This window comes from Mycteria americana, chromosome 2, assembly GCF_035582795.1.
Source record: "Mycteria americana isolate JAX WOST 10 ecotype Jacksonville Zoo and Gardens chromosome 2, USCA_MyAme_1.0, whole genome shotgun sequence".
Taxonomy (NCBI): Eukaryota; Metazoa; Chordata; class Aves; order Ciconiiformes; family Ciconiidae; genus Mycteria; species Mycteria americana.
The window spans coordinates 50,850,446-50,878,184 of record NC_134366.1 but is presented as its reverse complement, the minus strand read 5'-3'; the positions used below and the strand labels follow the sequence as shown (position 1 = coordinate 50,878,184).

The 27,739-nt window shown below is 41.5% G+C and overlaps 1 protein-coding gene across 10 annotated transcripts in view; it reads right to left on the bottom strand.

Moving 5' to 3' along the window:
• The window catches only part of TRAK1 (trafficking kinesin protein 1), a 707,654-nt gene extending 679,915 nt beyond the window's left edge, over nucleotides 1–27,739 (bottom strand). For 4 of the 10 annotated variants that reach the window (XR_012774264.1, XM_075493386.1, XM_075493384.1 and 1 more), the window contains exon 1: nucleotides 52–204. Coding sequence is in view for 5 of the 10 variants with exons in the window: in XM_075493386.1 (XP_075349501.1) it covers nucleotides 52–137 (86 nt within the window). In the remaining 5 variants the exon portion in view is untranslated. Of the gene's footprint in view, nucleotides 1–51; nucleotides 218–17,845; nucleotides 17,966–26,595; nucleotides 26,823–26,901; nucleotides 27,178–27,438 lie in introns of those variants that run through there. The other 6 variants (XM_075493380.1, XM_075493381.1, XM_075493382.1 and 3 more) reach the window with 6 other exon arrangements.

Sequence of the window (27,739 nt, the reverse complement as noted above, 5' to 3'; positions counted from 1 at the left end):
AGAGACAAACAGTATCAGGGGATTACAGCTCCGTAGCAGCCATTGCTGTACCTGGTTTCCAACTCTTTTTGCTCTTGATCATCTGCATAGCATTCTTCCTTTCTTGAGCCTCCTTTTCCCCTCCACAATTTCACCATTTGGCTAGCAGGCTCGCTTTAAGTGTCGCTTCTATTTGCATTTCCCCCACATGAACAGTTCTTCATGCTGTAAGGTCATTTGAATGCAATTGTAACTTTGGCTCATGCACAAGTTTCCTCGCCCTCTCTTGGCAGAGCAGTTACACAAACTACCAAACTGAATCAAAGAGAAAGGGTTAGTCTAGTCCTCTCTTCAGTCTGCTGCATTAAAGCCTTCATCTTTCAAGTGCTTTTTACAATATCTACATTCTTAACCATGTCCAAAATTTTTAGTTTGAGCACAGAGCAGTATAGACAACTGTATGCAAACATCCTCTGGACAGAACAGATGTTAGTAAATCTTTTCCTCTTAAACATCACATAGAAAATGTAAACAGGGAAGTGTATATCATCATGAAAACACTACAAAATGTTTCCAGAGTCCTCACAAAAGTAGTAAGATTTCTCTATAGAACAAAATAAAGCCGTACTTTAAAGCTGCATACATTTCAAAAGACTGAGGCTTTCTGCTGCAAGTCTTGAAACACTGATGAGAGAACAGAGCTATGAGCTCATCTGGCAATCACGCAAGTACTCCCACAAATTAAACCCCATTTTGCTGAAATTATCCTCCAAAGGAAAGCCAGTCACAAACTCTGCCCTCCTCAAAACGGCATTTTTATATAGTGCATGAGCTGTCACCTCAGGAAACTTTGAGTTTTAAGGATTTGGAAATAATTTATCATTCCTCAAGACGACTATCGAGCAATTTCCTTTCTTAATTTCTCCTCCAAGACAGATCGCAACAGTTCTTCTCAGACAACCTCCCATCCCCTCACATTCAGGACAAGTTTGCAATTGCAGCCACCTCTTCTCCCAGTAGCAATTCTCTTTGTGGACTGATTCAACTCACAGTGTCAAAACAAAGGCTGTGTAAACATTGTCTTCCAAGGGTAAGTTTGCACCAATGACAAACTTTTGAGTCTTTGTAGACAGAAGTGCAACTCCCTCCCTGCAAAACCTCTCCAAAAACAAATGGTCCTTAAGACAAAATAAAGGATAATGCAATTTTAAACATTTCTCATCTGATCTTGCTTATTAGAAGTTACCTTCCCACTTGTGTCTAACTATCTAGATTTTTTTAAAATTCAATTGTAATTATTCAAAAGACTCACACCTACATTGATGGCTATTTACAGTGCTTCCTATTGCACCAAGCTTTTGGATGCTGACAACCCAACTCTGATCAAAGAAGATTCCTCATTTTGGAATGACTTCTTACTATATGAATTCTTTACACTCGTGCATGTTTTCAGATTGATTTGCATTCAATCATCCTGCTATTCTTCAGTTCAACACTGAGCATAACCGTATGCCTGGATACTGTCCAGCCTTTAAGATACATAAACCGTCATTTACTTTATCAGTGGAGCTGCAGATATTCCCAGTGCCTTTTCACACCACTGTTTCCTGCTTCACAACAGTCCTGACTCATACAGTTTTAATATATTAAAGTGCAAGAACTGTTATGAGTATCAGGCTGTGATTACAGAAGACTGAAATTCACCATATGGTGAACGGTGGATTTGATGAGGTGATTTACATTTGAAAATGCAATTCTATTCCCGTGTGCACTTCTATACTTCATCTTAAGCCTGAACACAAAGACCTGCAATAGGAAAAATTAAATTTGAGCCTGATGGTGAAGTAACAAGATTTAAAGTAATAACAAATGAAAATATTTCACATAGAACTTTTCACAGAGAACAATATTGTACCTGTCCTATTTCAAAGACAACATCTTCCCCTCCCCAAGTTATTTATACCACTTAGTTCCACTGTTAGGGAGATACATTTTTTTCCAGTACTACAGAACTTTAAAAGGCAGAGATACAGAAAAATAATTTTTAAAAAAGTTTCCCTTTCTTCCCCAAGAATGAAAAATAGAAAAAGAGAAGGAAAGAAATACAGCAGTAGGCCTTCAGCAATCAGTATCTATTCAAGACAATCCAGAACTAACATTCGCAGCAATATGCAAATACAGCACTTTAGTGGTCAGGGAGTGGAATAAAATACTCTGTTAAAGGCTGAAATTTCAGAGAAAAACGTTGCTTTTCACCAACATGCAGAACTAAGAAGAAAGATTTCCTGTTCATACCCTTTGTGTACAAGTTGGGATTTACACAGATGTTTCCCTGAAATCACAGCACATAAAGTATTGTGAAAATCCTTTTTTTGTTTTAATTCATTTTTCAGTTACAAAGTTTAGTTTTTCTGAGAATTAAGAATTTTTCAACCAACATTTTTCTTTCAAATTTCCCAGTGAGTCCATGTAATTGCCATCTTCCATCTGTCTTGCCCACACATCTTCAGCAGCAGGAAGATTTGCTGACACTATAATCAAGAATGAAACTGACAGTAAGATTATTTATCCTTTGCCAGACTGTGTCACTGTTAAATATTCAGTGAGACAAATAAGGATTTAACTCTACAGCTGACTGGCTACTAAACCTTGTATAGATTTGCTTGGGTTTATTCTTTGGCAAAGTTTATTCTGAAACACAAGTCATTGCTTTGTATGCAACTGTGGATGTGAATTGCCAGATCAGTGTACCACAGACGTTCAAGGCATTCTGCTCCATTCCAATTTAAATAACTGATTTGTTGTTAGATAAAGGAATCACCAACTATTCACCTGACTTTCACAGAGGAAAAGTAGTTTGCATCAAGACACTCTGTTGAGCAGTACCTGGGTAAACTGTTACTGAATGATCACCCCCCCCCTTTTTTTTTAATTTACAAAAACAAAAGGCATGTATAAATCCCAAAGCACATTTTACTCAAGATACTTGCAGTACATGCAGTGAGATTAAATTCTCACAGAAGTGCAATCAGCTCTGCTCCTGAAGGATGGGAAGACAAAAAGATAACAATGAAAAACAGCAAATGACAGATTTGGACACCTGAGCGTTACCCCAGCTTTTGCAAAATATAAACATAGGACTTCTATAAGCAATAAGCAAATAGTTACTTGTTGCTATTTACACACAGATTTTTATGAAAAAGAGTCACCTTGCTGACACTAGATGTCTGATACTAGATGTAAGACCTAGATGTCTTTAATTAGATGTCTCCTGCCTACCTGTAAAACATTATGCCACCACAGCAGGATCAGTCCAGTACTGCATGATCTACATCATCCATCTACTCACACTACATATCCTGAAGACTGTCTGCTTCATGGTGGTACTGCAGAAGTATTTGAAGTAACTCAAGTCCACAGTCTGGCACATCTATTCTTTGACAGTCCATTTGCCATTGAATAAAAAAACAAACAAACAAACAAACTAACCCTCATAATAAGCCCACATACAAAGCACAAAATTTCTTTATGTCCTTTACCTGCAACATATTTCAACTCATTTCTAAACTATTTTATTTGATAAATTTGTAATATAACATTCATTACCATCTTAACTTCGTGGTGAGGAAGGAAAAGGTCATTGTCTTTTTAAAAATAATCTAAAGAGAGGCTGGAAGAAGGGAGTAGCTTGTCTGTGCTTATTAACTAGTGTCGTTTTACTAGTGCAAGGTAACAAAAGTTTGTCCTTTATAGTAACTGCTATTAGGCACGGTGGGTGTAAAGATCCAAACTGAAGTGATGGGCCAAGAAAGTTTACAGACAAAACTGTGGATAATTTTTCCAGTGAATATCCCCTACACCGCCCTTTCACACCCACACCAGCAAATATGTGTTCAATCCAAAATCCTTCCCCTGCAGCTTCTCTGAAAACACTGTATGTAGGCAGCCTAAATTATTATTCAGAACTAGAACATTCGGAATGTGTCTCGGCTTTTCAGATACCCAGGCACAGTCAGTAAACAGCAGATTAGTCTCTGAATAAATGGGCAGAGTAGTTGACTGTCTTAATATTAAAAGTATAAAATAAGTTATGTGACTACTACAGGAAAGCTATAAGCCACAATACAGACAAAGTTTAAAATTAATTTAGAAAGATTTAAGATCTTGCAAAAATAGGATTGAGCATTGTAACACCGGAACTGTGTCCACTTTCGTCCTAGTCTAATGCACATTTGTGGTCTAGTGTCCAAAAAAAAAAAGTTAAAAGCAATTCAATCTCAGAAATAAGAATAAAATAAAAGCAGCTTGTTCCCCAAATAGTCCTCTTCTGCTTTGGCAATCCTGCAACACGAAAAAACAAAAACCAAATCAACAACCACCCCTCCAAACACACACACGGAAGAAAGACACCCAGGCCTTTTACCAATCTGCATGATATAGACAGAAAAAACCCTGACACTAGAAGTAGAAAGCAACAGATCACAAAACATCACTCCATGCCTCAGTTGTATATGCTATCCCTATGGCAGTACCCATCGCACCTCCATCAACAAGTTACACAAAAAGGTCATGCAGCTGAATTCACCTGTTCCAGACACCAGCAGGGAAAGTTTTACTGAGGATTAAAACAAACAAACCCACACACACCAAAAAAAACCACACCAAAACCAAAAAAAGCCCCACACCACCAAAAAACAAAGAAACCCTGAAGTCTCCTCCCTACCTCTGTCCTCTTTCTCTACGCACACAGTGTGCTCACTACACAAGACACTAGTAGATGCAAGTGTGTCTCCACATGACATCCCAAGTAAACAAGTGGTTTCCAGTTTCAATCAACCACTGTAGCTCATTCTTCGTATTTAAAGATGGAAAGAACAAGTTCTTCCTTACTCTGGAGCGTGCAAGCTTTCTTCCTTTGAATTACATCAAACAATTCACGCTTAGGTTTTACAACATACACCATCATGAACAAAGCACTGTTTACATTTAAAAGGAACCTTACCATTCAGTATTAATGTGAAGGACAGGTGTAGAAGACAGGCAATGATGCTTACTCAGTGTATCTGAATGAAAATGGCTCTTAAGGAAAAGAGGAAAGAAGGAAAGTTTAATGATTATTTAGTAGAGAATTCAGCATACCTTTGATAGACTTACACAGGCACCCATGCCAGGGACCTGCAAGGACTGGCTGAGGAACAACAATCGGAGCCAGGTATAGCCAGCCTGTGGTAACAGGCAGCAGCTGCAGAAGGCTTCATCAGGCATTCGGTACATCTGCCTCTATCCCCACGGGAGCCTGCTGCTCCAGATGGCAAACAGGTACTAAGGACTGTATGGCTTTTTTCTGAAACCAGTTTAAAGAAAGCTAGACAGCACAAACTGAATAGATTGTCAGCTCATTTTAAATAAGAATTGGTTTGGTGTCATCCTGATTATGCTAAAAGCCCCCAAAACAGTGTCAGGAGGTTGCCATCAGAAAAACAGAGTACACGTGCTATGCCTCCCTCAGGCCCAAATTCCCTCTGCCTCCAAATCTGTTATTAAATACTGCTTGCAACTATCAAAACCAAAACACTTCAGAACAGACATCAGATTAAAAGCAAAGTTAAGTATTCAGTATTTATGCTTTTACCTGTAGTTCCACGAAAAATTAAGGTAAGTGTGCTTTTGGAAGCAGGTAACTTACATGAGCACTCAGTTGCTACGTGTATTTTAACATCACTGAAGACAATTCCAACAAGCTCCTGTATGCCTCCGAGCGGCATAACCCTTGGTTCAGCTTGCATCTGTGAATCCAAAACACTAAACTGATCTATTCATTTTTCAAATGTCACCACCTAACCATCAGGATTGAGTTTATGTAGCAGTCAAGTCAAACAAGGGTCCAATTCTGCCCTCAGTTACACTCTAGTAATTTCAGCTAGTACAGCTGTGCTACTTCGGATTTACATAACAGTAACAGTACAATACAATACAGTAGAATATAAACCTGAAAGCTACCAACTAAAAGACAATTTAAACTAACATTTTGGCTAACTGCTTAAGTTTAAACTTTTTGGTTGGTTGGGACTCGTAAACACAAAGCCCCCACCAAGAAAAGTAGCCCTATCAGCGAGGCAAGCTAAGCTAAATTACTTGTACTCCAACAATCCTATCTAACCATGCATACCCACAGAACATCTAACCTCTCCATTTTACCGCCCAGTGTTGTGTTCAGATATGGCCCCATTTAATTATGAACTGGATTGCCAGAAAAGAATAGGACAGTTAACTTACTGCTGTTTAATGAGCACACTCTTGTTAGTTGTGAATACATTCACTGTACTCATTAAATCAGGAGACACTGGAGTTCTGAATACATCATTAAAAGGATCCAGGAATGCTGCTGCTTTGTTCAGCATGACTACATGCTCTGCTTGACAGTTGGAAAGTGAGAAAGAAATGTAAGCCCCTTCCTGTTGGGCCAGCAGATCTAATTTTAAACTAGGAGGAGGGAGAGAGAGTGGGAGATCTGCTTCTTCAGAGCTTCACTCATTTAGAACACAAGTAAGTTTCTCTTTTTATTGCTGACTTGAAGCTCAGTACTGTAAGATATCAACAAAAAGAAGTGTCAAGCTTGGGGGAGGGGAGGATATTAAAAAAAAGAAAAAAATCAGAGCCCATCTTTAATACACCCAAGGAGCAGGAGCGTACATTAGTCTACCAACCTGTCAATTAGCAAAATGAACCTTCATAAAACAAATACAGACACGCCCCTAACATGGCAGTTCCCACACTATTTACAATATATTGATTAAGGCTGAAGAGGGAGTGAAATTGGCTAGTAGGCTCCTGTACATTCTCACAGGAGAGATTTAGAACGTATGTTCAGTGAGAGGATGAGATTTTCATCTGTCAAGGGTTGATCCATCTACCCACAAAGATATACACCCACATGAGATTCTGCATGTCTAAAGCATTCTAGAGTTACAGAGAAATTAAAACTTAACTGGCAACTGTTTAGCTTGAACCCATTGCATGGAAGTGTTTTCTGCCAAAAGAGGTATGTGAACCAGCATCACTGACGGAATCACTGGAGTTGCAGAGATCCCTGAAGTTGAGATTTAACAAGCACAACTGCTTCCTCTAGCACATCCTCGGGAGGGGAAAATGCATTTCTGAAACATGTTTATAACAAATCCTCTTCTACCTCATGCACAGAAAATTGGACAGGTTGCTAAAGTTCAGAACTGGGGATGGGGGGGGGGGAGAGCTGACCAGGGCTTAATGCTCTCAGTGCAAGACTCAACCACTTTAATCCAGGCAATTATTTTCCAGTCAGAAAGTTGTTGATACTGTAAGAAGCTATATAAATACTGGATTCTAGTCAAACAAGGACTGCCACCTACCAAGGACAGTATAATATCACAAGCACATTTGCCACTGTCTCCTCCCATCATGCAGAGACGACAGTTCATCACTGACCCGGGAAAAACATGGTCTAACCAGTCATGTTAGCACATTAGGATTTTGCTTGCTCCAAGCCTTCAGAGCAAGCCCCTGGAGTTCATCAAGAGCCCGATTTTCTCAGTTTTGCCAAGAAAATAATCTTCAGGAAAAAATCCTTCTGATTAAGCAGTCAGGCTTAATGCAACACGCCCTAACTAATCCTCTTAAGTTTTCTCTGGGTCCTGCACTATAATCTCAATAACACAGGAGGCACTGTTCTTTTCATAGAAGCTATGTGACTGTGTGGACTGTCACAATCTTATTCAAATAGCAATTGATTCCTCACTGCTATCAATCCAAGTAATCGACACCCAGGTTTCAGCACACAGACCAGCTTACTTTGGATACAATCATACAGCAGTACTCTCAAATGACTGTAAAACAGCACTCATCCACATGAACCACCAAAGGTTTCTGGGGTCATATCCAATGGCTCTCCACACTGCAATAAGTGGAGGCATTTAGTTCTTTTACACTGTATTGTGGGAACAGCCTGAAGAACTATCTGGGTCTCCAATGGTTTAAAACACTACCATTACTAGAAAGTAGAAAGGTTAACAGTTTGAGGATGGGGAGATCAAAAGAGGGAATCGCATTCAGACTACATCTAGAGATACATCTCTTGCCAGAAATATGCACCTAGCACTTGACAAGGAAAAGAAAAAAACAAACAAACAAAAAAACACCCCACACACAACACCCTTTAGGTCACCAACATTTTTTCAGTGTCAGATAAAACAATGACAGCAAACAAGTATTCAGATTTTCTGATCTATTGTATGGTCTGTACCTCTAACATCCAGAAAAGAACATGCGCACAGAGAAAATGCATGGGAAAAGCATGATAGCCCCAACCAAATTGTATGTTAGATTATTTATTTTGGATACTGTTCTCTTTAATCATACTAAAAAGCTCTGTATGAGAGCACTGTCTGATTAGAGTTAGGAAGCCGAGAGACGGACATATAAAAACTTATCAAGTGTTGCATTTTCTTCCCTTTGTGCTTAACACAGGGCAACTCATGCGGCATCTCAGCTGGTTTAGCTCAAAAAACACCACACACTTTAATGACAGAAAGGAAAAGATGATGCACAGGGAATTGTTTAAACATTCGTTGTTCTGCTTAGCAACAACATGCTTACATGGTTAAAAAAACCCATAACACAAGAAATACGGAGACATACTTGTTACTCATTATAAATAGTTCACATTCTTCAGCTCCTCATGTACCTTTGGTTTGTCATTTAGTCAGTCTTGCATCTTCCTGGAGATACCTCCCTTTTGCATTTTGTACAACACAAAGCATATCAAAAGTCCATAAAATACTGAGCAGCTTGCGATTTATATTTTGAGGATATTTAAACTGGTTAACTGACTTCCAGAGGGGACAATAATTACACATTCAAAACAAGACATACATGCTCTTTTCCTACTATGACAAAAAGAAAGAAAAAACGTGTTTCTCCATGTTATATGCTATATCACCATAATATAATAAGCAGTAGTTCTGTTCACAGATTTTAATCACAACATTATTGATACCTCTTTGCTCTGTGTGTATTACATGTCATCTTATGTCTCACCACATCCATTCAAAATCTTTGCAGGAACAGCTTTACATTATATACATACACAAAAAGTAATACAACAAGGGCCCTGTCTAAATAGCAGTGTCAAAGAAAACAGAAAACAAATACATGAATGGCAGAACATGTGCACCTACAGACTTGAGTCCTGGCTAGCTCCCCAAGTCCTAATTTTGAAAGCACTTGTATTTATTCTCGAATGATCACTTTTTTCATTGTTCCGTTTCAAAAACTTCAAACTGGTTTTTGACACATGCAAGTTAACATAAAATATACTTGCCCAGTTGCATAGGGAAAAAATAAAAATAAAAAAATCTGTTTGTTGCATGGAAAAACAATTTGTCAGACGTTTTCTTTTCCATGTACTCCACTGCACCATATGTGGGGGCTGGAAGAGAGCCTAAGAACATCTGCCACAGACTTTAAAACCCCTAATAATAGCACAGCTGGTGTCCCCAGTCTAATGACCTCAGCACAGATTCACGTGACCACTCCTGACTCTGGCCCCCAACCCAGGCAAAGCACAGAAACACTCAAAGGTTGGACATGTTCATTCATTCTCAACTCGATTTGCATTTCAGAAAAGAACCAATGCAGAAAGCAAGTTGAAATGCTTATATTTCAAGCAGTTCAACAGTCACTGTTTCCACAGGATTTCCCCATGCTCCTTTCATTAATTCCAGTTAGCAGAGCACTCCCTATTCCATAAAATGAAGTTACTCAAGAAAATAACTGCAAGTCTCAGTGATCCAGGGTTAGAAACATAAAATGCTTTAACTGTGCTTAACTGTATTACAGAGGTGTTGGGTTCCCCCCCCACCCCCGCTAAACTCATGGACTATATTCCATTCTTGTCCATTTAGTTTACTTACAAATATATGTTTCTACCCACTTTCTTTTAAACATGTTAAAAAGCTGGTTTATAGAGGAGAAAACCTTTATTTCAAAGAAGAAAAAAAAGAAGGCAGAAGAACAAGGAGCTTCAGAAATGCAACTATGTTTTAGCTCACACAGAGTCAGCATTGGTAGGTATTTATCAAACAGATGTTTTAGAGAAACGTCTGCAATTTCCCATGCCCAAAGGATGTGGCTAGCAAAACAGTATGATGGACTCTGTGAAGGTGGGAACAAAGAAAGAAATGTTTGGGTGGGCGTGAGGTGCCCGAGACTTTCATTATGCTTCAGTCCACCCTCTGTCCTCTTTACTCTTTCATCTATGCAAAAACATAGGTAGCTTCAAGCAGTCAACAGGCATGAGTTCAGTTTATACGTAACAAACTGTTCAGTTCACATAACACATGCAGGTGCCGCCATGAAAGGCTAGACCCAACCCAATAACTGACCGTCTCTAGCACAGGCAGAAGAGGCAAGCATTCCACAGACAAGTTTAGTCACTAGCAAAGCACAAAGGGGTGGCTACTTTAGCAAATTACTGTATCCACAGTAACACCACACTGAATACTGAGCTCCAAATTCCAAGAACAACCCATTTAATCAGTCTACTATAAAACACCAATATGTGACACTAACATCCTCATCAAAGAGTGTTTTCATTCTCATTTCCCATGAGGGAGAGAGGGGACAAAAACCCAAAAGCAGATAAAGGCACCACTTTGTAAATTCCCACACTGTCCAACAATGTTGGCCCACTTTAAAATAAGAGCCATTTCGCAGATAATCTTTCTTAATTTGCACCACATCACTGAACAACAAAGGGAAAAAGAAGAGAAAATACAGAGCAAGTTACTTTTTAGTCTTATATAAAAGCACTGAAGTTTGAGAAAGGCTAATACACAAGATCAGCCCAGTTACAGTAATCAATTTGGCTGTGACAAACATACTTACAGTCATGCATCAGTTATATGCCTTACTCTTCTGCTAGCCCTGTATCTGATCCGTAACTTCTCTTCTCTCAGAGCTGTAAGATCAAGATACATTTTAGGTAGCATTTTTTTTCCTCGAGTCTCACAATTAGGCTATTAAACTGCACACATGCTCTTATTTCTGACTTCACTATGAAAAAAGTGTATTTTAAGAAACTAGGCAAACTGTCCCACCTTTTCAACCAAAATCTAAACATCAGCAAGAACTAGGTCAAAGGAGAGACAAAAACCTGCAGCAGAAAAGCATCTATAAAAAGAAAAGGTATGGCCTCAGACGACATCAGTTTGATCATGAATTCTTAATACCAAAAATTGTACAACACAACTGCCTACAGAAGGCTGTATGTGTCATGCTGTAGATTTCTGCAAATAAGGCAAACCCACTTCCTTCCCACCTTAAACTGCAACTGGGGAGCTAACTATGCAATGGCAGCAACAGCTGTGTCACAAGTGTTGACTGTGGCTGTGGCAAAGATCCTGGCTGGCACCAATAATGAATTACACTGCTTTTTAAAAATAAATTTGACATCAGACACATTAAAGAAGTCTTCTGTTGCTGTGCTGTTGCTTGTGTAACAGATACAGTAACTACAAATAAGAGACATGATGCCCTTCAACTTAGCAGAAAAGACTGCTGTTCACAAAACAAGCATAATGTCTCCCGGGCACTAACAATTTGCAGAACTAACAAAGTTCTCCTGCGTAAGCCAGCTCACAACTGCTGGCTCAGAGTGGGCACATAACTACTGTTGTCTCCAGATTTTGTTTCCTCACTTGCTACAGGCCCAAACTCCTTTTCCCCTTCTCTTGGGTGCCACATGCTGTAGCTCCAAGTCCCATGTGACAGAAAGCAGGTAGAGCCAAGGAGTTCTTCTAAGTGGGTTAGTACTTCCACACTTCAAAGAGACAGAGACAGACCCTAGCCATCTACACTGCAGTCACCCTGCACTGCAGCTGCACTGTTTCATTCAATACAACAATATCTGCATACAATTTACAAGTTCTCAGCCTTACTCTGCTTACAAGATCAAGCTACTGATCAGGAAAAGGCCAGGAATCTTAACCTGCATGCCTTCTAGCCCAACTGCATGCTATGTCCTTCCTCTCAGCAATTTGTAGTTTATCCAGAAAACAGTTTTCCCTTCCTGTTTCAACATGTACCTTATGCAGCTGTCCTGACAGATCTTGTATTTTGCTATTCAGGAAACTACAGGCTGGGGTGTAAGATAAATGTTAGATGACAAAGACAGACACAATGCAAACACTGTATAACTGCAAAGTACAGTCATTGGTAGGCACAGTTACCACAACCTGTAATAATTCCTGCTTGGCTCAATTCCCACCTTTCTGGAAATACATCTCTGACAGTACTGCTGCAACCCAGTCTGCAGAAGATTGGGGGTGGATAGGAGAACTGTTTTAACATTATAAACTAATCACAAAGCTCATAAATAACATCAGATCACAGACATATGTAGCCATAGAGTAGCCTAGAGGCCTTCCAAACCACAATTAAGTTTGGTTAACAAGACAGTCCTCTACTTTACAGACTCTTAATATTCAGACTTACAGTTTGATTCACACCAGCTGACTGCTCTTATAAAGAGGTGATAGGCTCCAGTGAAAGTCACTTGGCTAAACTTAGCTCAAAGAGTAACAAACCCTAGAAGCACACACCATGGAATAATCAGTTATTTCACTATGTCTGAATCTTGTGCCAGTTGATATCCCCCTGTCTTGAATAAATATCAAAACAATAGTTAACAGAAGTGGATAGCACACTCATATTCTTGCAACTCGGTACTGATTTTTGAGTTGGGCATGCTCTGTAGACATATTTTATCTTGGACAAAATACCCAAAATAGCCTCACTATGTTCAGTTGCATTTACCAGCACTGAGCTGAGACGGGTTAACAGACTAACTCTGCCCTCCTGTTTACACCACCTCCCAAGCAAACTCCCCCATTTGCAAACCCATCCTTCTAGGTGCAAATGGGAACTGGTCCCAAGATACTGTCAGTGTTACCAAGAAATACATTCGCTCCTTTTCGTGCCTTCTCATTTAAGCTGCACACATACCTTACCACAAAGTATTATACCCCAGGGCATGATGAAAAAGTGGAAGCATCAGCGTGTGTAGTATTACAAGAGCCATTTGCAAGTGCAGAAGACAGTTGTTTCATGCTCTCATTTGCCTTGTGGTCATTCAGAAGTATGTAACTACAAAAGCTCCATACAGAGTAAAACAAACATACACTGGGCAGAGCTCACATCAGCAGAGATCTCTTAACCTGAAGGTCATATTGTCAGCACCACAAATGTGGAAGCAGCTGCTGACATTTTGACATGGTCCATATATTGCAGCATGCAAGATCCAAGAGACTGTAATTCGGAGACACATTTGAGGTGTCACGGATTCCAGACTCTTCTACCTCCACAACTGAGGTACTGTATATACTAACTATATTCAGTCAGGTGCACTACTGTATCCAACAATAGTAATTTGGGCTTGGTTTGTTTGTTTGTTTTAATTAAAAAGCAGAGAAGCCCAGAGCTCAATAAAGGCTCCCAAGACAAAATACTAGCCATTTTGGACGAAACATCATGTCTTGTAATGTAATGGATCCTTCCAAATTCTACTCCCCCTCCCCCAAAACACACCCACCCTATCGCTATACTCCTTTCTTCTTCTCCACCTTTTTCACTTCAGGCACACTAAGGGTGATCTTCACATAAAAAGCGGTAAGTAACAATCTGTTTAACCACTGTGATTCAAGTCTGGTTTTGCTGTTCTAGAGGTAAACTATGGTTTACTAATGGTAAACCATGTCTAATGGTAAACTATGTTGAAGCTAGACTCATTTTATTGGCTCCTGCAATTATTTCCCAAAGGAGCAAAGATAACCCTCAAGACAAAAAAACCCAACCAACCAACCCACCCCTTTAAAATCAGTAATCCACAACCTCCTGATTTGGACTTTACTCAAGGAACCATGTTTGAGTTACAGGGCCATATTCTGCTTCTCACAACTGATAGAAACTGATATTTACAGATGTAAATGCCTAACTCCTATTAAAATCTATTCTCCAAGAGGTTAGTGAGTCCACTTGTTCAGAAATGCCTTTTTTCAGATCAGTTTTAACAGGCAATTTATGAAGTTTTGTTAGACATGGAATAGTTAGGTAGCATAACTTCTTTTGGCCACCACAGCCATCTCTGGGGTGTATTATAAAATCTGGCATACTGCGTAAGTTTTCCTAGACAACAACTTCTCAGTATATTTTATGAAAAGAAATTTAGAAAAGAAATTTAGAATTTTTTTTTTTTTTTTTTACAAGCTAAACCTTAAATAAGACCTTCACTTGCATTTTAGCAGTTCTGTTAACCTTGTTAATTTCTCTCTTTCAAATGCCTCCGTGTAACTAGTTGCTGCCAGGAACTTTACAAACCATTAACTGACTCCCTGTAAAGAAAAGGAGATTGCCAGTTTCTCTCTTTGAGCTCTTAACTGAGTAGATAAAGGAAAATCTGTAATACTTGACATACAAAACAAAGCCAGAGAAAGTGTATGGTTAAAAAAAAAAAAACCACACACACAAAAGCAAGGAGAAAACCTAGAGAAGATTAGCCAAAATGTCAGCATTCATAAGAGATGCTTGTGAATGTCTTTAGGGCCCTTTAAGAACATCCAATGCCTTAATATTCTGAGATCCCAAGACTTCAAAATCCTTTCACTTCTCTAGTGGAAACCGACAATACCATTGAATAATGCAGTGTCCAAAACATTCCTCCCCAAAGTCTATTCTTTAGCTTCATGTATACTCAATTCCAAGTTGCCACACAGCTGTACTGTAAGTTTTCTATCACAAAACAAACAACAGTTTCCAGTTAGAAATCAGGGCAATCAGACCCACCAATTTCCATTCAGAAGAGAAATAAATATACCTGTTGTAGGATTCAAATCAGAGCCAGAACAGGCTGAAGCCCTGTAATTTCATGCCTTCCCAATTTCTGGAGTTTGAAATAAGTATTCTATAGCTATTCAGTCTAAGAGTTTGCTAAATCAAAAAAAAAAAATCTTTTATTGCCCACATTATAACAACTGCTTGCTTATCTTACCTTTTCCAGAGAAAGGTCTGAGGAACAAACAGGAGAACACAGTATTACATCTGCTATAACAAGCCATGTTATAAGCTGATCATTTTCCTGACTATGCAGCCACTCCTATTTCCTCTTACTCATTTCTCCTGCTACAATATTATATCATGTCTTTATCTTGAAGTTATCCCCGCTAGTCATAGGATCAAAACAATAGGCTTGCTGCTAGGTGCACTTAGGAATTTCCTCTCAGCCTTCTTGATGAGGCAATTAGTGCTAATTTACCATCTCAGATAACAAGAAACAGGACAGGGTATTCAATCTTCCCCGTGCAATTCTGCTAACCAAGTTTAATAAAATGATGTTTGCTACTTTCTTTTATTAAAAAACGAACAAACCCCTGCACACAACTAGCAAATGATACAATATTGATAACATTAGCTCTCATTTTTAAAGAGAGCTATATAACTTAACACACACATGTTAAATACAAGGTGTGATGTTATACACCTAAAGCAAACTAAACACTAATTGACCTTGCCTGCACACTCCAGCCTTGTCTTTGTGCCATCTCTAGCATTGATCTAACTCCCTGAGAAACACAAACTGGCAAAAAACTAAAACCAAAGAAATAAAAATAATTTTTCAAAACATGTTTTCCCAATTTGCCTCCCTGGCTTATTTCCCCATTGGGTAACAGTCAGCATGAAAGATCTGTGAACAATGCAGTACAACACATAGCTGGTGACAAGGCAGGACTATTCCCACCAGAGATGGTAAACCATGAGACCAGGCTAATCTGGCTGCAAAAGCACAGCCTTCAGGCACACGTTCTCCCAGTCATCTCTAGCTAATATTAGTGTAGGCTGTCCTGAAAGTACACCCTCGCCCTACTGCACACCTACCCTGAAGCCACACATTCCCATCACGCTTTTTTCCTCATACAGACATTAGTGCTTGTACCACTCCACATCAATGTGATCACGAATGCGATCTGGTTGAAAGGCTAAGCCAAGGGGATGGGGGAGGGAGGATAGGAGAGAACACACAGAGGGTGGTGTAAAGTAGTTTTCAGCTAGATCAGCTCTCTGAGCTGGGCCACAGCATGCCCATACAAGAAGCAATGCATGAGGGAGGGGTGAGGATGGGGAAGGAATACTGCCCGCTTCTGCATCTTCAGTTACTTGCCAGGAAACCACATTTTTAAGAGTCAAACCACTAAACCAAGGCACTCTGTTGGCTTTACTTGTCACCCAGTTTTAGGCAGTCACTTCCAACTTTTATCTGCAGCTTTGAGGATATTCAAATATTCATTGCCATGAGAACAGCAATCCCTGGTGGGACTCAAATCATCAATATTCCCATTAAGTGCTGTATATGCTTACCCATGGCACCACAGGACCAAGGGAAACCACTAGGTGAATGCCCAGAGCCAGAATTTACAGAACCCACACAAGCATTAACCCAAGGGTTGACAGCAATGGCCTCTTCTGGAGATACAAAGAGATGAGGTTTCAGTTTCAGTTTACCCAGGTCAATTCAATAGTCATATGAAACTGAAACTGAGAAACTGAACGACAACTGAAGAGCCAAGAGACATTTTTATTCTTGTTGAATTCATACCTGCTGGAAGAGCAGCTGTGCTAGATCTACAAATCCAAGGAATAATCTATTTAGTCAGTTGGCAGAAAGGAAGAAAGGTCATCTTTAATCCCAAGATTTTTTTAAAGGAAAAAAATTAAATATGATGAACAATAAGGACCATTTACAAGTACAGTTTTGTCCACCTGAATTGCAACTTATGTCTAAATACCAGCTGACAAGTCATGTGATTTTTTTTTTTTTAAGGAATCATCAGTTTTATGTTAGTAAATGTGATATTTATTCCAGTTCTTAATTCTTACTGTAAATACTCATATAGATCAACATATGGCATTCATACTACTTTTGGATCCAAAAAAACACATTTAAGGCCACATTTCATAGAATCGTAGAGTGGTTTGAGTTGGAAGGGGCCTTTAAAGATCAACTAGTCCAACCCCCTGCCACAGGCAGGGACATCTTTCATTAGATCAGGTTGCTCAAAGCCTTGTGCAACCTGACCTTGAACACTGCCAATGATGGTGCATCCACAACTCCTCTGTGCATATCATTTAAGGTCATATCATTAAGATACCTGATGGCAGGAAATGTATCATCAACAACAATTTGGGAACAGGAATAAGATAAAAAAATATCCCTCAATGAATAAGATCATAATAAAATCATGAATTCTGAATTTCAGAAATCCACTCTGCTCCACTATCCACAGGAGATATATTCAGCATCCATACCCAAAATGCGGTGGCATCAATCTGCCTGCTCCACCAGGGCTGAGAAGCTTTTCAGTAGAGTTAGGTATCTACCATGAACTGTTAATTATGTTTACTCCCTTCGAACTACACTTGGTTATGATCTTTGCCTTTACATACAAACATCCCTAGCTTTAATACATTACTCATTCCACAAAAGCAGTTACCTAAATTTCATTTTTTTAAAAAAGACAGCAATACCCCAATGAACAAAACAAAAAAGATTCCTATCCAGACATGTTAAGTCAAAAATCTTATTTCCCTCCTCTCTTTCCTCCTATGCAGTATAACAGTATAGTGGAACATTAATAACAAAACTTTCAAGTTTTCTTCCTTTATGTCAACATACAGCAGGTATCCTCTGAAAGCTGATAAATAGTACAAAATGGGTGCAGTGTTTACTTTTGGAGGGGGGAGGTTAGTAAGTCAGGCTGAAAAAGCTCTGAGACTGACTTACCTAGAACAGTCATCAGCGAGCAAAGTGAGATGGCGCTGTGTCTTGGATGTGCTATGTTCCCAGCCTGTGAAAATCCCAGACTCCCATTTTGAACACTGATCTTTTTCATAGCAATACACCACGGCTAGCTTAACATTCCATCAGTTTTACTGAAGGCAAAAAGAACATAGCAATTTCACTAAAATCACTATTGTAATAGTAGCACCATCTTATCCTGAACAACCTGTCTGCCAAACATGTATTTAAACCTTTTGTAAAATGCACTCAAATTACTTGAGCAAATCATATGCTCTTCAGAGAAAGGAGAGTCTTCTGGCTTACCTGGAGTTTTTCTGTTGCAGGAGAATTAGTAATGTACACTATCAACCTTAGTACTGCAAATAAAAAAGTGCAGGTGTAGCACTTGTGTCCACTGAGGCGGCTTCCTCATTCAGATCCTCTACCCTGTCAGGTCCTGAACAGCTAATACCACAAAGAGTGTACCAATCCACTGATCCTAAGAGACTGATAGGCTTAAAACAGAGATTCACAAGAACCATATTTAATCCTAGTACTGGCACTAATTCCTGAATTACCTCAGTCCATGTTTTCATCTTGCTGACCCCCTTCGTCCTTTGCAAAGTAAGAGAAGACTGATTTTTGTGACTTGTGAGTGCTTAAACAACTCAGTTCATTAGAAGTTTACGTTGAATGTTTTGTAGCTTTTGCCATGTAAAAGGACAAAGTATTTAAGAAAGCTGCATTTGCCTGAGGTACAGCAGTTCTTAAATGAAATCTCATTTAGTAGATAAAAGCAGTACCCGTGACTGTCACGGAGAACTCAATGTTCTCTACAGAAAAATGATAGCATAACATACATCTAATTGCGTGACAGTAGAGACCACTTTGAACTTTGGGACAAGACTGTATTCTGTCAGATAAGTGCAATATCTAACCTTTCTCGGTCTTTTCATTCTAACGGCTTTGGATGTCTTGCAAAATAAGATTTTTGAGAGAGCCATTATGGAGTAACTAGGGAACAAACACAAGAGTAATCAAAGGTTATAAGCATTTTGGACAATCAGAGAAGCACTTTCAGTTCAGATTGCTTTACATTGGAAATTTATGGCTCTCAGGTCAGCCACAAGTCCCTGGGTCAAACCATAACATGCTTACCTACCACCTGACAAGATTACATAACCCTCAGGAAATACAGCCATAAAGGACTGATCTTGCTATGACCTTCACACATGCAAGTTTGAAGAATTCATTACAGGACCAAAGCCTCTAAAGAAGGTAATGCTTGTGGTAAACACTGATCTCCACCCCCTCCATAAATTCCTGGAAGTGATCATTACCATAGTATTACCACAGCAAAACAGAAGTCTACCATTCCTTTCTCAAGGCAGTGCAATTTGTGACTACAGGAGCAGACCTATAGTAAGAAACCATAATACCAGAAAGATTTACTTCCTCCTCATCACTTTACATCAACAGTGCATACCTCCTCAGAAATACAGCTAGTATGATCAGTCACAGCTGCAGAGAAAGAAATACCATTCAAGACAGGTTTAAAGGACAGCCCAAGGACTTTGACATTGCTCCAATGTCTTCCAGTTCTGCTCAATTTACAGGTACCGCTGGGGTAATAGGTTTACAAGGATTTGAACTGCAAGGTTTTTGCTTACTACACAGAAATGGACGGTGCCCCCTTGCGAAGCATGCCGATGTGAAGTATCTGATGGTCAAACTAGGCTTTCTGGGACAGGCAATGCTGTTAGTAATAAGAAGCTCCACTTATGCAAACATCGAAGAGGACCATAAGTGTAAAAAGTCTCTATTTCCCACAAGCAGCAGATATTGATGTAATTTTTTAAAAAATACCCCTCTCTTCAAACAAAACTGCACGTCAGTATTGCCTAGGACACGTCATCTGACAGCAGCCATAATGTGAATTCATGCAGAGTCCTGACTTGCATGAAACTAAAATCCAATATGACATCACCAGCACCTGCCTTTAAAAAGAAGAATTTATGTGAACATACAAAACAGCAGTGCACTGACTATTTCCAATTTACAGTAATCAACTAATCTCCTCAAAGAGGTGCGTGTAACTGTTTCAATGTATCCACAGTTTTCATTCTTCCCCTCTAGACTATAAATGTTTCCACTGTATGAACATTTTCCTAACCTTTGGTTTCTATTAAAAGATGGGACAAGTCAACTCAGCATTATTTTAAACTCCACTGAAAACTAATAAGCAGTTTTTCCATGTTTTGTTTGAAGCACTGGAATTATTACATAGGGGAGCAGGGAAGGGGAGGTGGTTCTTACGTTTTTCCTTTAACAGCTGTTAAGATAGGTGGGAAACTAGATGAGGGAGGTGATCCTTCCCCTCTACTTGGCACTGGTGATGCCGCACCTGGGGTACTGTGTCCAGTTCTGGGCTCCCCAGTGTGAGAGAGACATGGACATACTGGAAAGAGTCCAGTGAATGGCCACTAACACAAAGAAGGGAGACCAGAGCATTCCTCCTGTGAGGAAAGGCTGAGAGAGCTGGGACTGTTCAGCCTGGAGAAGAGAAGGCTCAGGGGGACCTCATCAATGTGTATAAATACCTGAAGGGAAGGTGCACAAAGGATGGAGCCAGGCTCTTTTCAGTGGTGCCCAGTGACAGGACCAGAGGCGATGGGCACAAATTGAAACATAAGAGGTTCTCTTTGAACACCAGGAAACACTTTCTCACTGGGAGGGTGACCGAGCACTGGCACAGGTTGTTCAGAGGGCTGGTGGAGCCTCCATCCTTGGAGATATTCAGAAGATGTCCGGACACAGTCCTGGGCAACCGGCTGTATGTGGCCCTGCTTGAGCAGTTTAATCATAATCATATATTATAATAATTTATAATTATATAATTAATTGCATAAGGAGCAGGGGGGTTGGACCAGATGACCTCCAGAAATCCCTTCCAACCTCAACCATGCTGTGATCCACCAAACACAAAGTGGCACAGCTTCCATGGAGCTCCTATCTTCACACAGGACCATAAAGTAAACATTCTTCTTTTACAACACATTGCCTGCAAAATCCCAGAAATACAAACTCTTAATCACTTTGTACTTCTCTTCTTTGCACTTTCTCTCTACACCAGTCATTTTCATCCTGGTGTTCACGGATTTCCTTAAAGGGTCTGCAAAAAGAAACTAAGGAAATAACTTTACATGCTTTACTACATATAAGACTTAAAGGTATTTGCAGACCTCCAGCAAAGTTACAAGAGGTTCACAAATTAAAAGCAGTAGGGGGGGGAAAAAGTGACTGTCTTAATAAAACCTCTCACTTCTACTTTCCAAACCCTTCAGAACATGTCATATAAAAAAAGTTAAAAAAAAAAGGAAAAACAAAGGGAAAAAAGCATGAACAATTTTCACATGTCTATTTCACTAGGAAAGCAACATTTAATGAAAAATACCTGGATGATTTTTCCACAGGGTGATTATAAACACATATAGTCTTAACTCAGACCAAAACACTTCAGGATGGAGCCATAAGCTCATAATTCTGATAATCAAACTAGATCACACCATTGTTCTTTCTGGTCTTATGGTCTATGAAGAAAAACATTTACCTGCTGATGTTACAAAATCGAAGAAAAGAAAGCTCTGCTGATTTTGTATGAGTTTTAAAAAGAGAAAGCCTTTCCAAAGAAGTCTGCTAAGAACAAATAAGTGAAGAAGGCAGAAGGAAAACAGTCTTCTTTTTTTCCTAAAGTTAGTTCACATTACTTTATAAATCTAAAATCATACTGGTTTACACATTAAGTTTTGAGGATTGCATTATTCACAATAGAGACTATAATTTGTGGGCATCTTGGTCAGGAAAGAGCACTCAAATGCAGACTGAAGTGAAAGTTAGTATAATGAAAATATTCAAATTTATTCTTAAGTATATTCTCATTCTGTATCATAAATGATAGACAATGTCTGTGTGTAGCCTAAGAACATCAGCTACTCAGTATTTCTCTCTTCTGTTCATACAGGCACTGGGAGTCAGGAATATTCCATAAGCACACGAACGCATAGCAGGTTATTGTCAGCCTCGGCATTAGCATCTCACCTACCAACACACAACTGGTGTTGGTTATACCAGAGCTTAGAGTGCAGCAGTTTCAAAATCAGCTTATGCTCACTGAAGACTTTCCCTCCTGATACCAAAGCCTCAGCCACTTACTCCTATTGCTTCCTTTGCCTCACTGGTAACAGCTGCTCAGCTGCCCAGAGGACGGACAATCTGATTGAAAATTAACCTTAGAAATAGTTCTTGGCTAAGTCACAGAGTTGATTCCCAGCACCATAATACAGAAGGGGATAGAAGAGGGAGTCCACAGACAAGGGAAACTTTGCTCTGCTGGGCAGCAACATGGTCTTATATCAAAACAAGCCAATAATGAAAGTTTGCAAGAGCTTTTAAACCAAACTTCTCACATTTCCTTTCTTCTTTCTATTTCTCTGACTGCTACGGTGTTCTGAACTTCTGCTATAAATGCAAGCAAAAACAACATGGCTCTGATATATATTAATCCATCAGAATACTTAAAAAAAAAAAACCAAACCACAAAACCACACACACAAGGAAATATGACAGTTAAAGAGTAGCAGCGTCATTTGGCTTTACAGCATCTAATGGACTGCAAGGTTAGACAATCCTGTCCAGAGAAACTGTAAGATAAGGCGAAGCATCGACTCCAGTACAGTCACTAACCACTTTAACTAAAGCAAATCTGCCAACATAATTGAATCTAAGAATTATCTCTGAGCTAATCTGTTTGTGCTATCAATAAGCCTCTTAGCTGGACAACCATAAGCAGGATGACTATATAGCATGACTTTTTGCACTGTGATCAATAGGCTCCAATAAAAAGATAAATATTGATGAATCAAAGTTCATACAAAGGACAGTTTTAGTCAAAGAATATTAGCAGTGAACTCCTGAAATTTGTATAGGAGACATCACATTATTCATTACAAAGTAAAATAAGAGTGCTTGTAAACTCGCACAGCTATCTTGGTCAAACCACAGAGTAAGCAAGAAGGCTCTGAATCAGACTTCTGGTACCCTGGAAAGCCTACATTACAGGAAGTTAATTCTCAAGATTTTTATCTCTCCCAGTAGCACTGATCCCACAACTGAATCCACAAAACTGAGCCCTCCATACAAGTGCAGCATTCCAAGGAGGCAATGGCATTGCTCATGGAGTTTTAACGATACAAACGTGACTCAGAAACATACCTTCACAGCACAGGCATTGTAGATCACAAACCAGTTTTACAGTTCCAGCATTACAAAGCTTCATACATTAAGTGAGCTGCCTACAACTGAGATGCAATAGCTGTCATTTAGTGAGTAGAAAGCATTTCTCCTATTTACTACATTTTTATGATAACTCTGAAAGCCACTTGGTGTGCACTCACTACTGGAATCTATTCCTTTTAATAGCCCTTATGCAACACCCGAGTGACAATCTCAGTCACAGCAGAAACAAGGAACAAGACAACCATCACGCAGGAAGATGCCAGTATGCCTTTGATCATTTGACATGCAATTTAAGTGTATTTATTCTTTAATCTCAATCTTCGTGGCATCACTAAGCTTCCTAAAGAGGCAGAACTGCAGTGTACATCTAGAGACATGGATAGTTCAAATGAAAACAGAACCAGTTATACCAGCCTACCTATCAACAATAGTTCTCTGACCAACAGGCTAAAACACAGCTCCTCATTCCATATGCTAGTTATCGGGACTTCTCACATCATACTGGTCTGTCTATTCTTGCAGTGATATGGGAGTGTTGTGAAATAAGCAGTACATGAAATCAAATGACAGTTTTGTGAGAGTTAAAATGGGGTTGTTCAAAAAGTTACACCAATGAAGTACCCAGCCTAATATTGGAGACTTATTAGAGGAGGCACCCATTTTTGCAAACAGAACAGTCATTACTGGGGCAGGGGGAAAGGTATCCATTTCAAAGTTTGGAACAAAGAACACACCATTTTTGCAAACTAACAAGAAACACTCCACCAACCTTGACTTGAGTACCACTCATAATGTACAACATCCAGACAACACAAAACAAATTATGTCCCACAAATGCTACTTCCAATCCTAGTAGCAGGAGCACTAAACTACCCCAATTCTGGAAATCAAGGAAAATTATTTTAAAGACTTTGTTTGAAATCTATTTCTTTCCAAACATAACTCATACACTGCCTTCCCCCTTATTATCTCCCCTCTCCCAAGAGAATTTTTAAGTAACATAGGAAATTGTTAAGAAGAAAAACATGTACAGCTTTTAGAAAGGGTGAAAGGCTTGTTTTTAATGTCTTGCCTTTTGGTATTGCAGATGTTGCCTCAATAGTATTCATTCTGAGAATTCTTTCTACTGAGCTATTAGAAAAAAAAAATATCTTGCATTGAGCTTACTGGATTCAGATACAGTGGGAAGTTTCAGCATTTTTCCTAGTACTAATTTCATATTTATACAGTGACAACAGTAAGAAACAATAGTATTGATCAAGTGCACATTTAAAACAAAAATATTTAACCTGCACTCATTTCTACAATGCTAATCTCATTCTTCTATCCCAAAGTAGATTGGCTAGAATATTTCAAAACTCAAAAGAAAATCCTCACAGGATGTGGAAAGGTTAGGATCAAATTACTTCTACAAAAGCAGCTGGTAATCTGTTACAGGACACAGAATGCGTGAAGCAGGAAGGAGCTCAGGTATGAGCTGCAGCAGAGAGGAACAACAGGAGTTCCAAACAGTTCCAGGCAAATCTTTTCCATCTGATCTCGCTCTCTGGTACACGCAAGTTCACTTATTCTCACCAACTCTCACCTGCGTTCCACAAACTCATAGACTGCCAAGTTAACATCCATTAACATACGTAGCAAAACTTGCAGATCACATGCTGGTACTGCTTCATTAGTCAGGACTCTGGATTAAACCAGTCAGATGCTCAGATGTTGCAGCAACAACTTCAGATTTCACTGAGATATTATGCATACACATATCAAACATGGAACACCACATATATAAATGTATGTGCCTAATCATGCTAATGCTTCCTCAGCATACTGGTATGCTACCCAGTGCTCTAGAACAGGCACCAAGCTCAGTTATGAACTACAAAATTTTTGTTTGGTTAGGGGTTTTCCTGCACTAGATCCAGGGAGACTCTACTTATTTCCACTACTGTCATCCACCACGCAGTTAAATCCACTGGCAAGTGGGAGTTCATTCATGCAACTGACAGAAAGTTTTGTTTTACTTCAACAGAAATTTAAATTCTATCCACACATACAGCCGTCCGGTCTTCACTTAACTCACTAGCTCACATTAAAAGCTGAAAACTCTTGCCTTCCATTAGGATTTTTACCCTTCTGTTTTTCCTCCCATATCATGACGCTCATTGAAAAACAGAGAAGTAACAGCTATAATCATGGCTTAATATAATTTTCTTATCTGCTTCAAAAATAATTTTCTTATCTGTTGTCATCATAGCTTGCTCTGTCTCAATTAAAACAGGTTACAGTGCCTCAGAGAAGGCACAGCTTTGAGAATATGGCTCCTGGGCTGGGGGACAAGACTCCTTCCCTCCAGGTTTCTTAAGGAAACTCCAGAAGAGCCCTACTACTACGAACAACCACAGTTAAATATGGTTCAGTTCCAGTACGGTCAGAGCCAGGGCATTACTTACAGTACATGAAACTGTATAACGCACAGCGGTAAAGCATACACATATGGCAAACCGGTCATCATAACTGTTGTTTGTTTTGATTTAGTTTGGTTTTTTGCTGTTGCTTTCCCGATTGCAAAAACCATTACACCCACGATTTAATCTCGGTGGACTGCAAGGTTCAAATAAGGTTAAAGATTGCAAGACAGAGAAATGTGTCCACACAGGAGACTTCTCCCAAAGTGTGAGCAAGGGAGAAAAAGAAGCCTGGACTCCCACCCTTGAACAGATGCTCCATTTTCTGAACATTTCCTACTCTTCTCTAATTTTACATGAAAATAAGCTCATCCAAACATGAAGTTCAAAATTGTCAGCTGCAAATCAAGAAACTAAGATTTCAAACTTGCGAAAAACCATAATGGAATATTTTAGTCATTTTAAATAGAGGTATACTGCCAAAAGCTATCCATAATCCCTGACATTGAAGAAACCAAGTTAATATTTGTATGTTGCTCCCCAGTGGCTATGAAAGCTATCTCTATAAGCGGGGGTCCTTCCAACTGACCACAGCAGCAGTTTACCTGTAAATAATTCACAGGCCAAATTTTGCAAGCGATTCTTGACCTTCGGTAAACAATTACACCCAACGGCCTCTTTCCTTTAAGGGGGCGTAAGGGACAAAGGAGCACAGGCACCAGAGCCCCTCCGCTCCGCCCGCCCCCGAGCAAGCCGGCTGTGAAGGTCGCCCCGCTGCCACAGGGCTGCGGGGGCCCGAGGAGGAGCCGCTGCACCTTGCCCAGCCACCCACTTTCGCTGCCCGGCGAACGAAGCAGGCCTCGCCCGCGCAACACCACGGCACAGCGTCCAGACCCCCGCCTCCTGCACCCGCTCGCTCACCTGAGGACAAGCGGCGAGCGGGGGCAAAGGCGGCCACACCGGTCGCCCCCTCCCCGGCCGCGCCGCACGCCGAACCGTTACACGCCAAACGGCCGCGGCGCCGCGCGGGCACCTCTGCCCGCCCCGCGCACTCACCCCGCTCCGGGCCCCCCAGGCGCGCGCGCCGCCAAGGGCAGCGGGGCGCGGGCGGCGGCGCCCCCGCGGGCCGGGGGAGCCTCGCTGCCGGCGGCGGCCACCTCCGGGCTGCTCCTCCCCTCACGGCTCGCCCTCGGCCCGCGCCGCTGAGGGGCCGCGGCGTGCGGCGCGGGCAGAGCGCTGGGGGTGCTGTGGGCGGCCGGCTGCTGCTGCTTCTCCCTCCTCCTGCCAGCGCCTCATGTGCCCTCCTCCCCCGGTCTCTCCGCGCGGGCCGCCGCCGCCGCCGCTTCAGCTCCCCGCTCTCACACAGCGCCCGGGGACCGCTGCAAACCCCTCCCGCCGGCCGGGCGGCAGCGCACGTGGGGCGGCTGCCGGTCGCTCTCCTCGGCCGCCGTTGGGCGCGGGGCTCCTCCGCTCGCCTTTACCCGCGCCGCCGGACCGGGCCGCGCGGCCTCCTCAGGAGGCGGGGCGGCGCGGACACCTAGGGGGCTGCGGCACCGCCCGCCGCCGGGGGGGCAGCAGGAAGGGGACTGCCGCCGGCGGCCACCTCGGAGGCCGCTGCCTCGGTAGTCGCAGCCCTTCCCCCCGCCCCCCGGCGGCCATTACCTCATGGCCCAGCCCTGCCACGGGGGAGGGGCCGCGCGTCGCCCGGCAACCGGCCCCCTGCCGCGGCTCGGGCCGGTGGGACGGGCAGCTCTGCGCCGGGGCCGGGCCGAGCGAGGGGGGCTCTCCGGAGCGGCAGGCGTTCTTCGGCTGCGCGGACCAGCCTGAAGGCGGCCGCAGGCAGCACAGCTCGCCCCTGTCCCGGGCGGCGGCGGCCCGCCCGCCTTAGAAGTAACTCACCGCTGCTTCGGCCAGGGCTGGCCGGGCTGCCCGCGGCCAAACGCTCCCCGCCCTTCGGCGCTGTGGCTGCGCGGGGCCCTCTCTGCAGAACAGCCGGGGCGAGGGGTGCCGGGCCCGCGCCGCTCCGGGGCTCCCGCCGCCCCGACACGGCCGCCTCCCACAGGACGTGGGCGGGCGGCTCCCCGGCTCGGGGAAAATGTAGCTGGGTGGGTAGCGGCCACGCGAAGCGACCCGGGCCGGTTTGGGAGGCGCAGAGGGACCCGCCGGGCGGCGGGGACCGGTCTGCCCGGCCCTTCCTCCC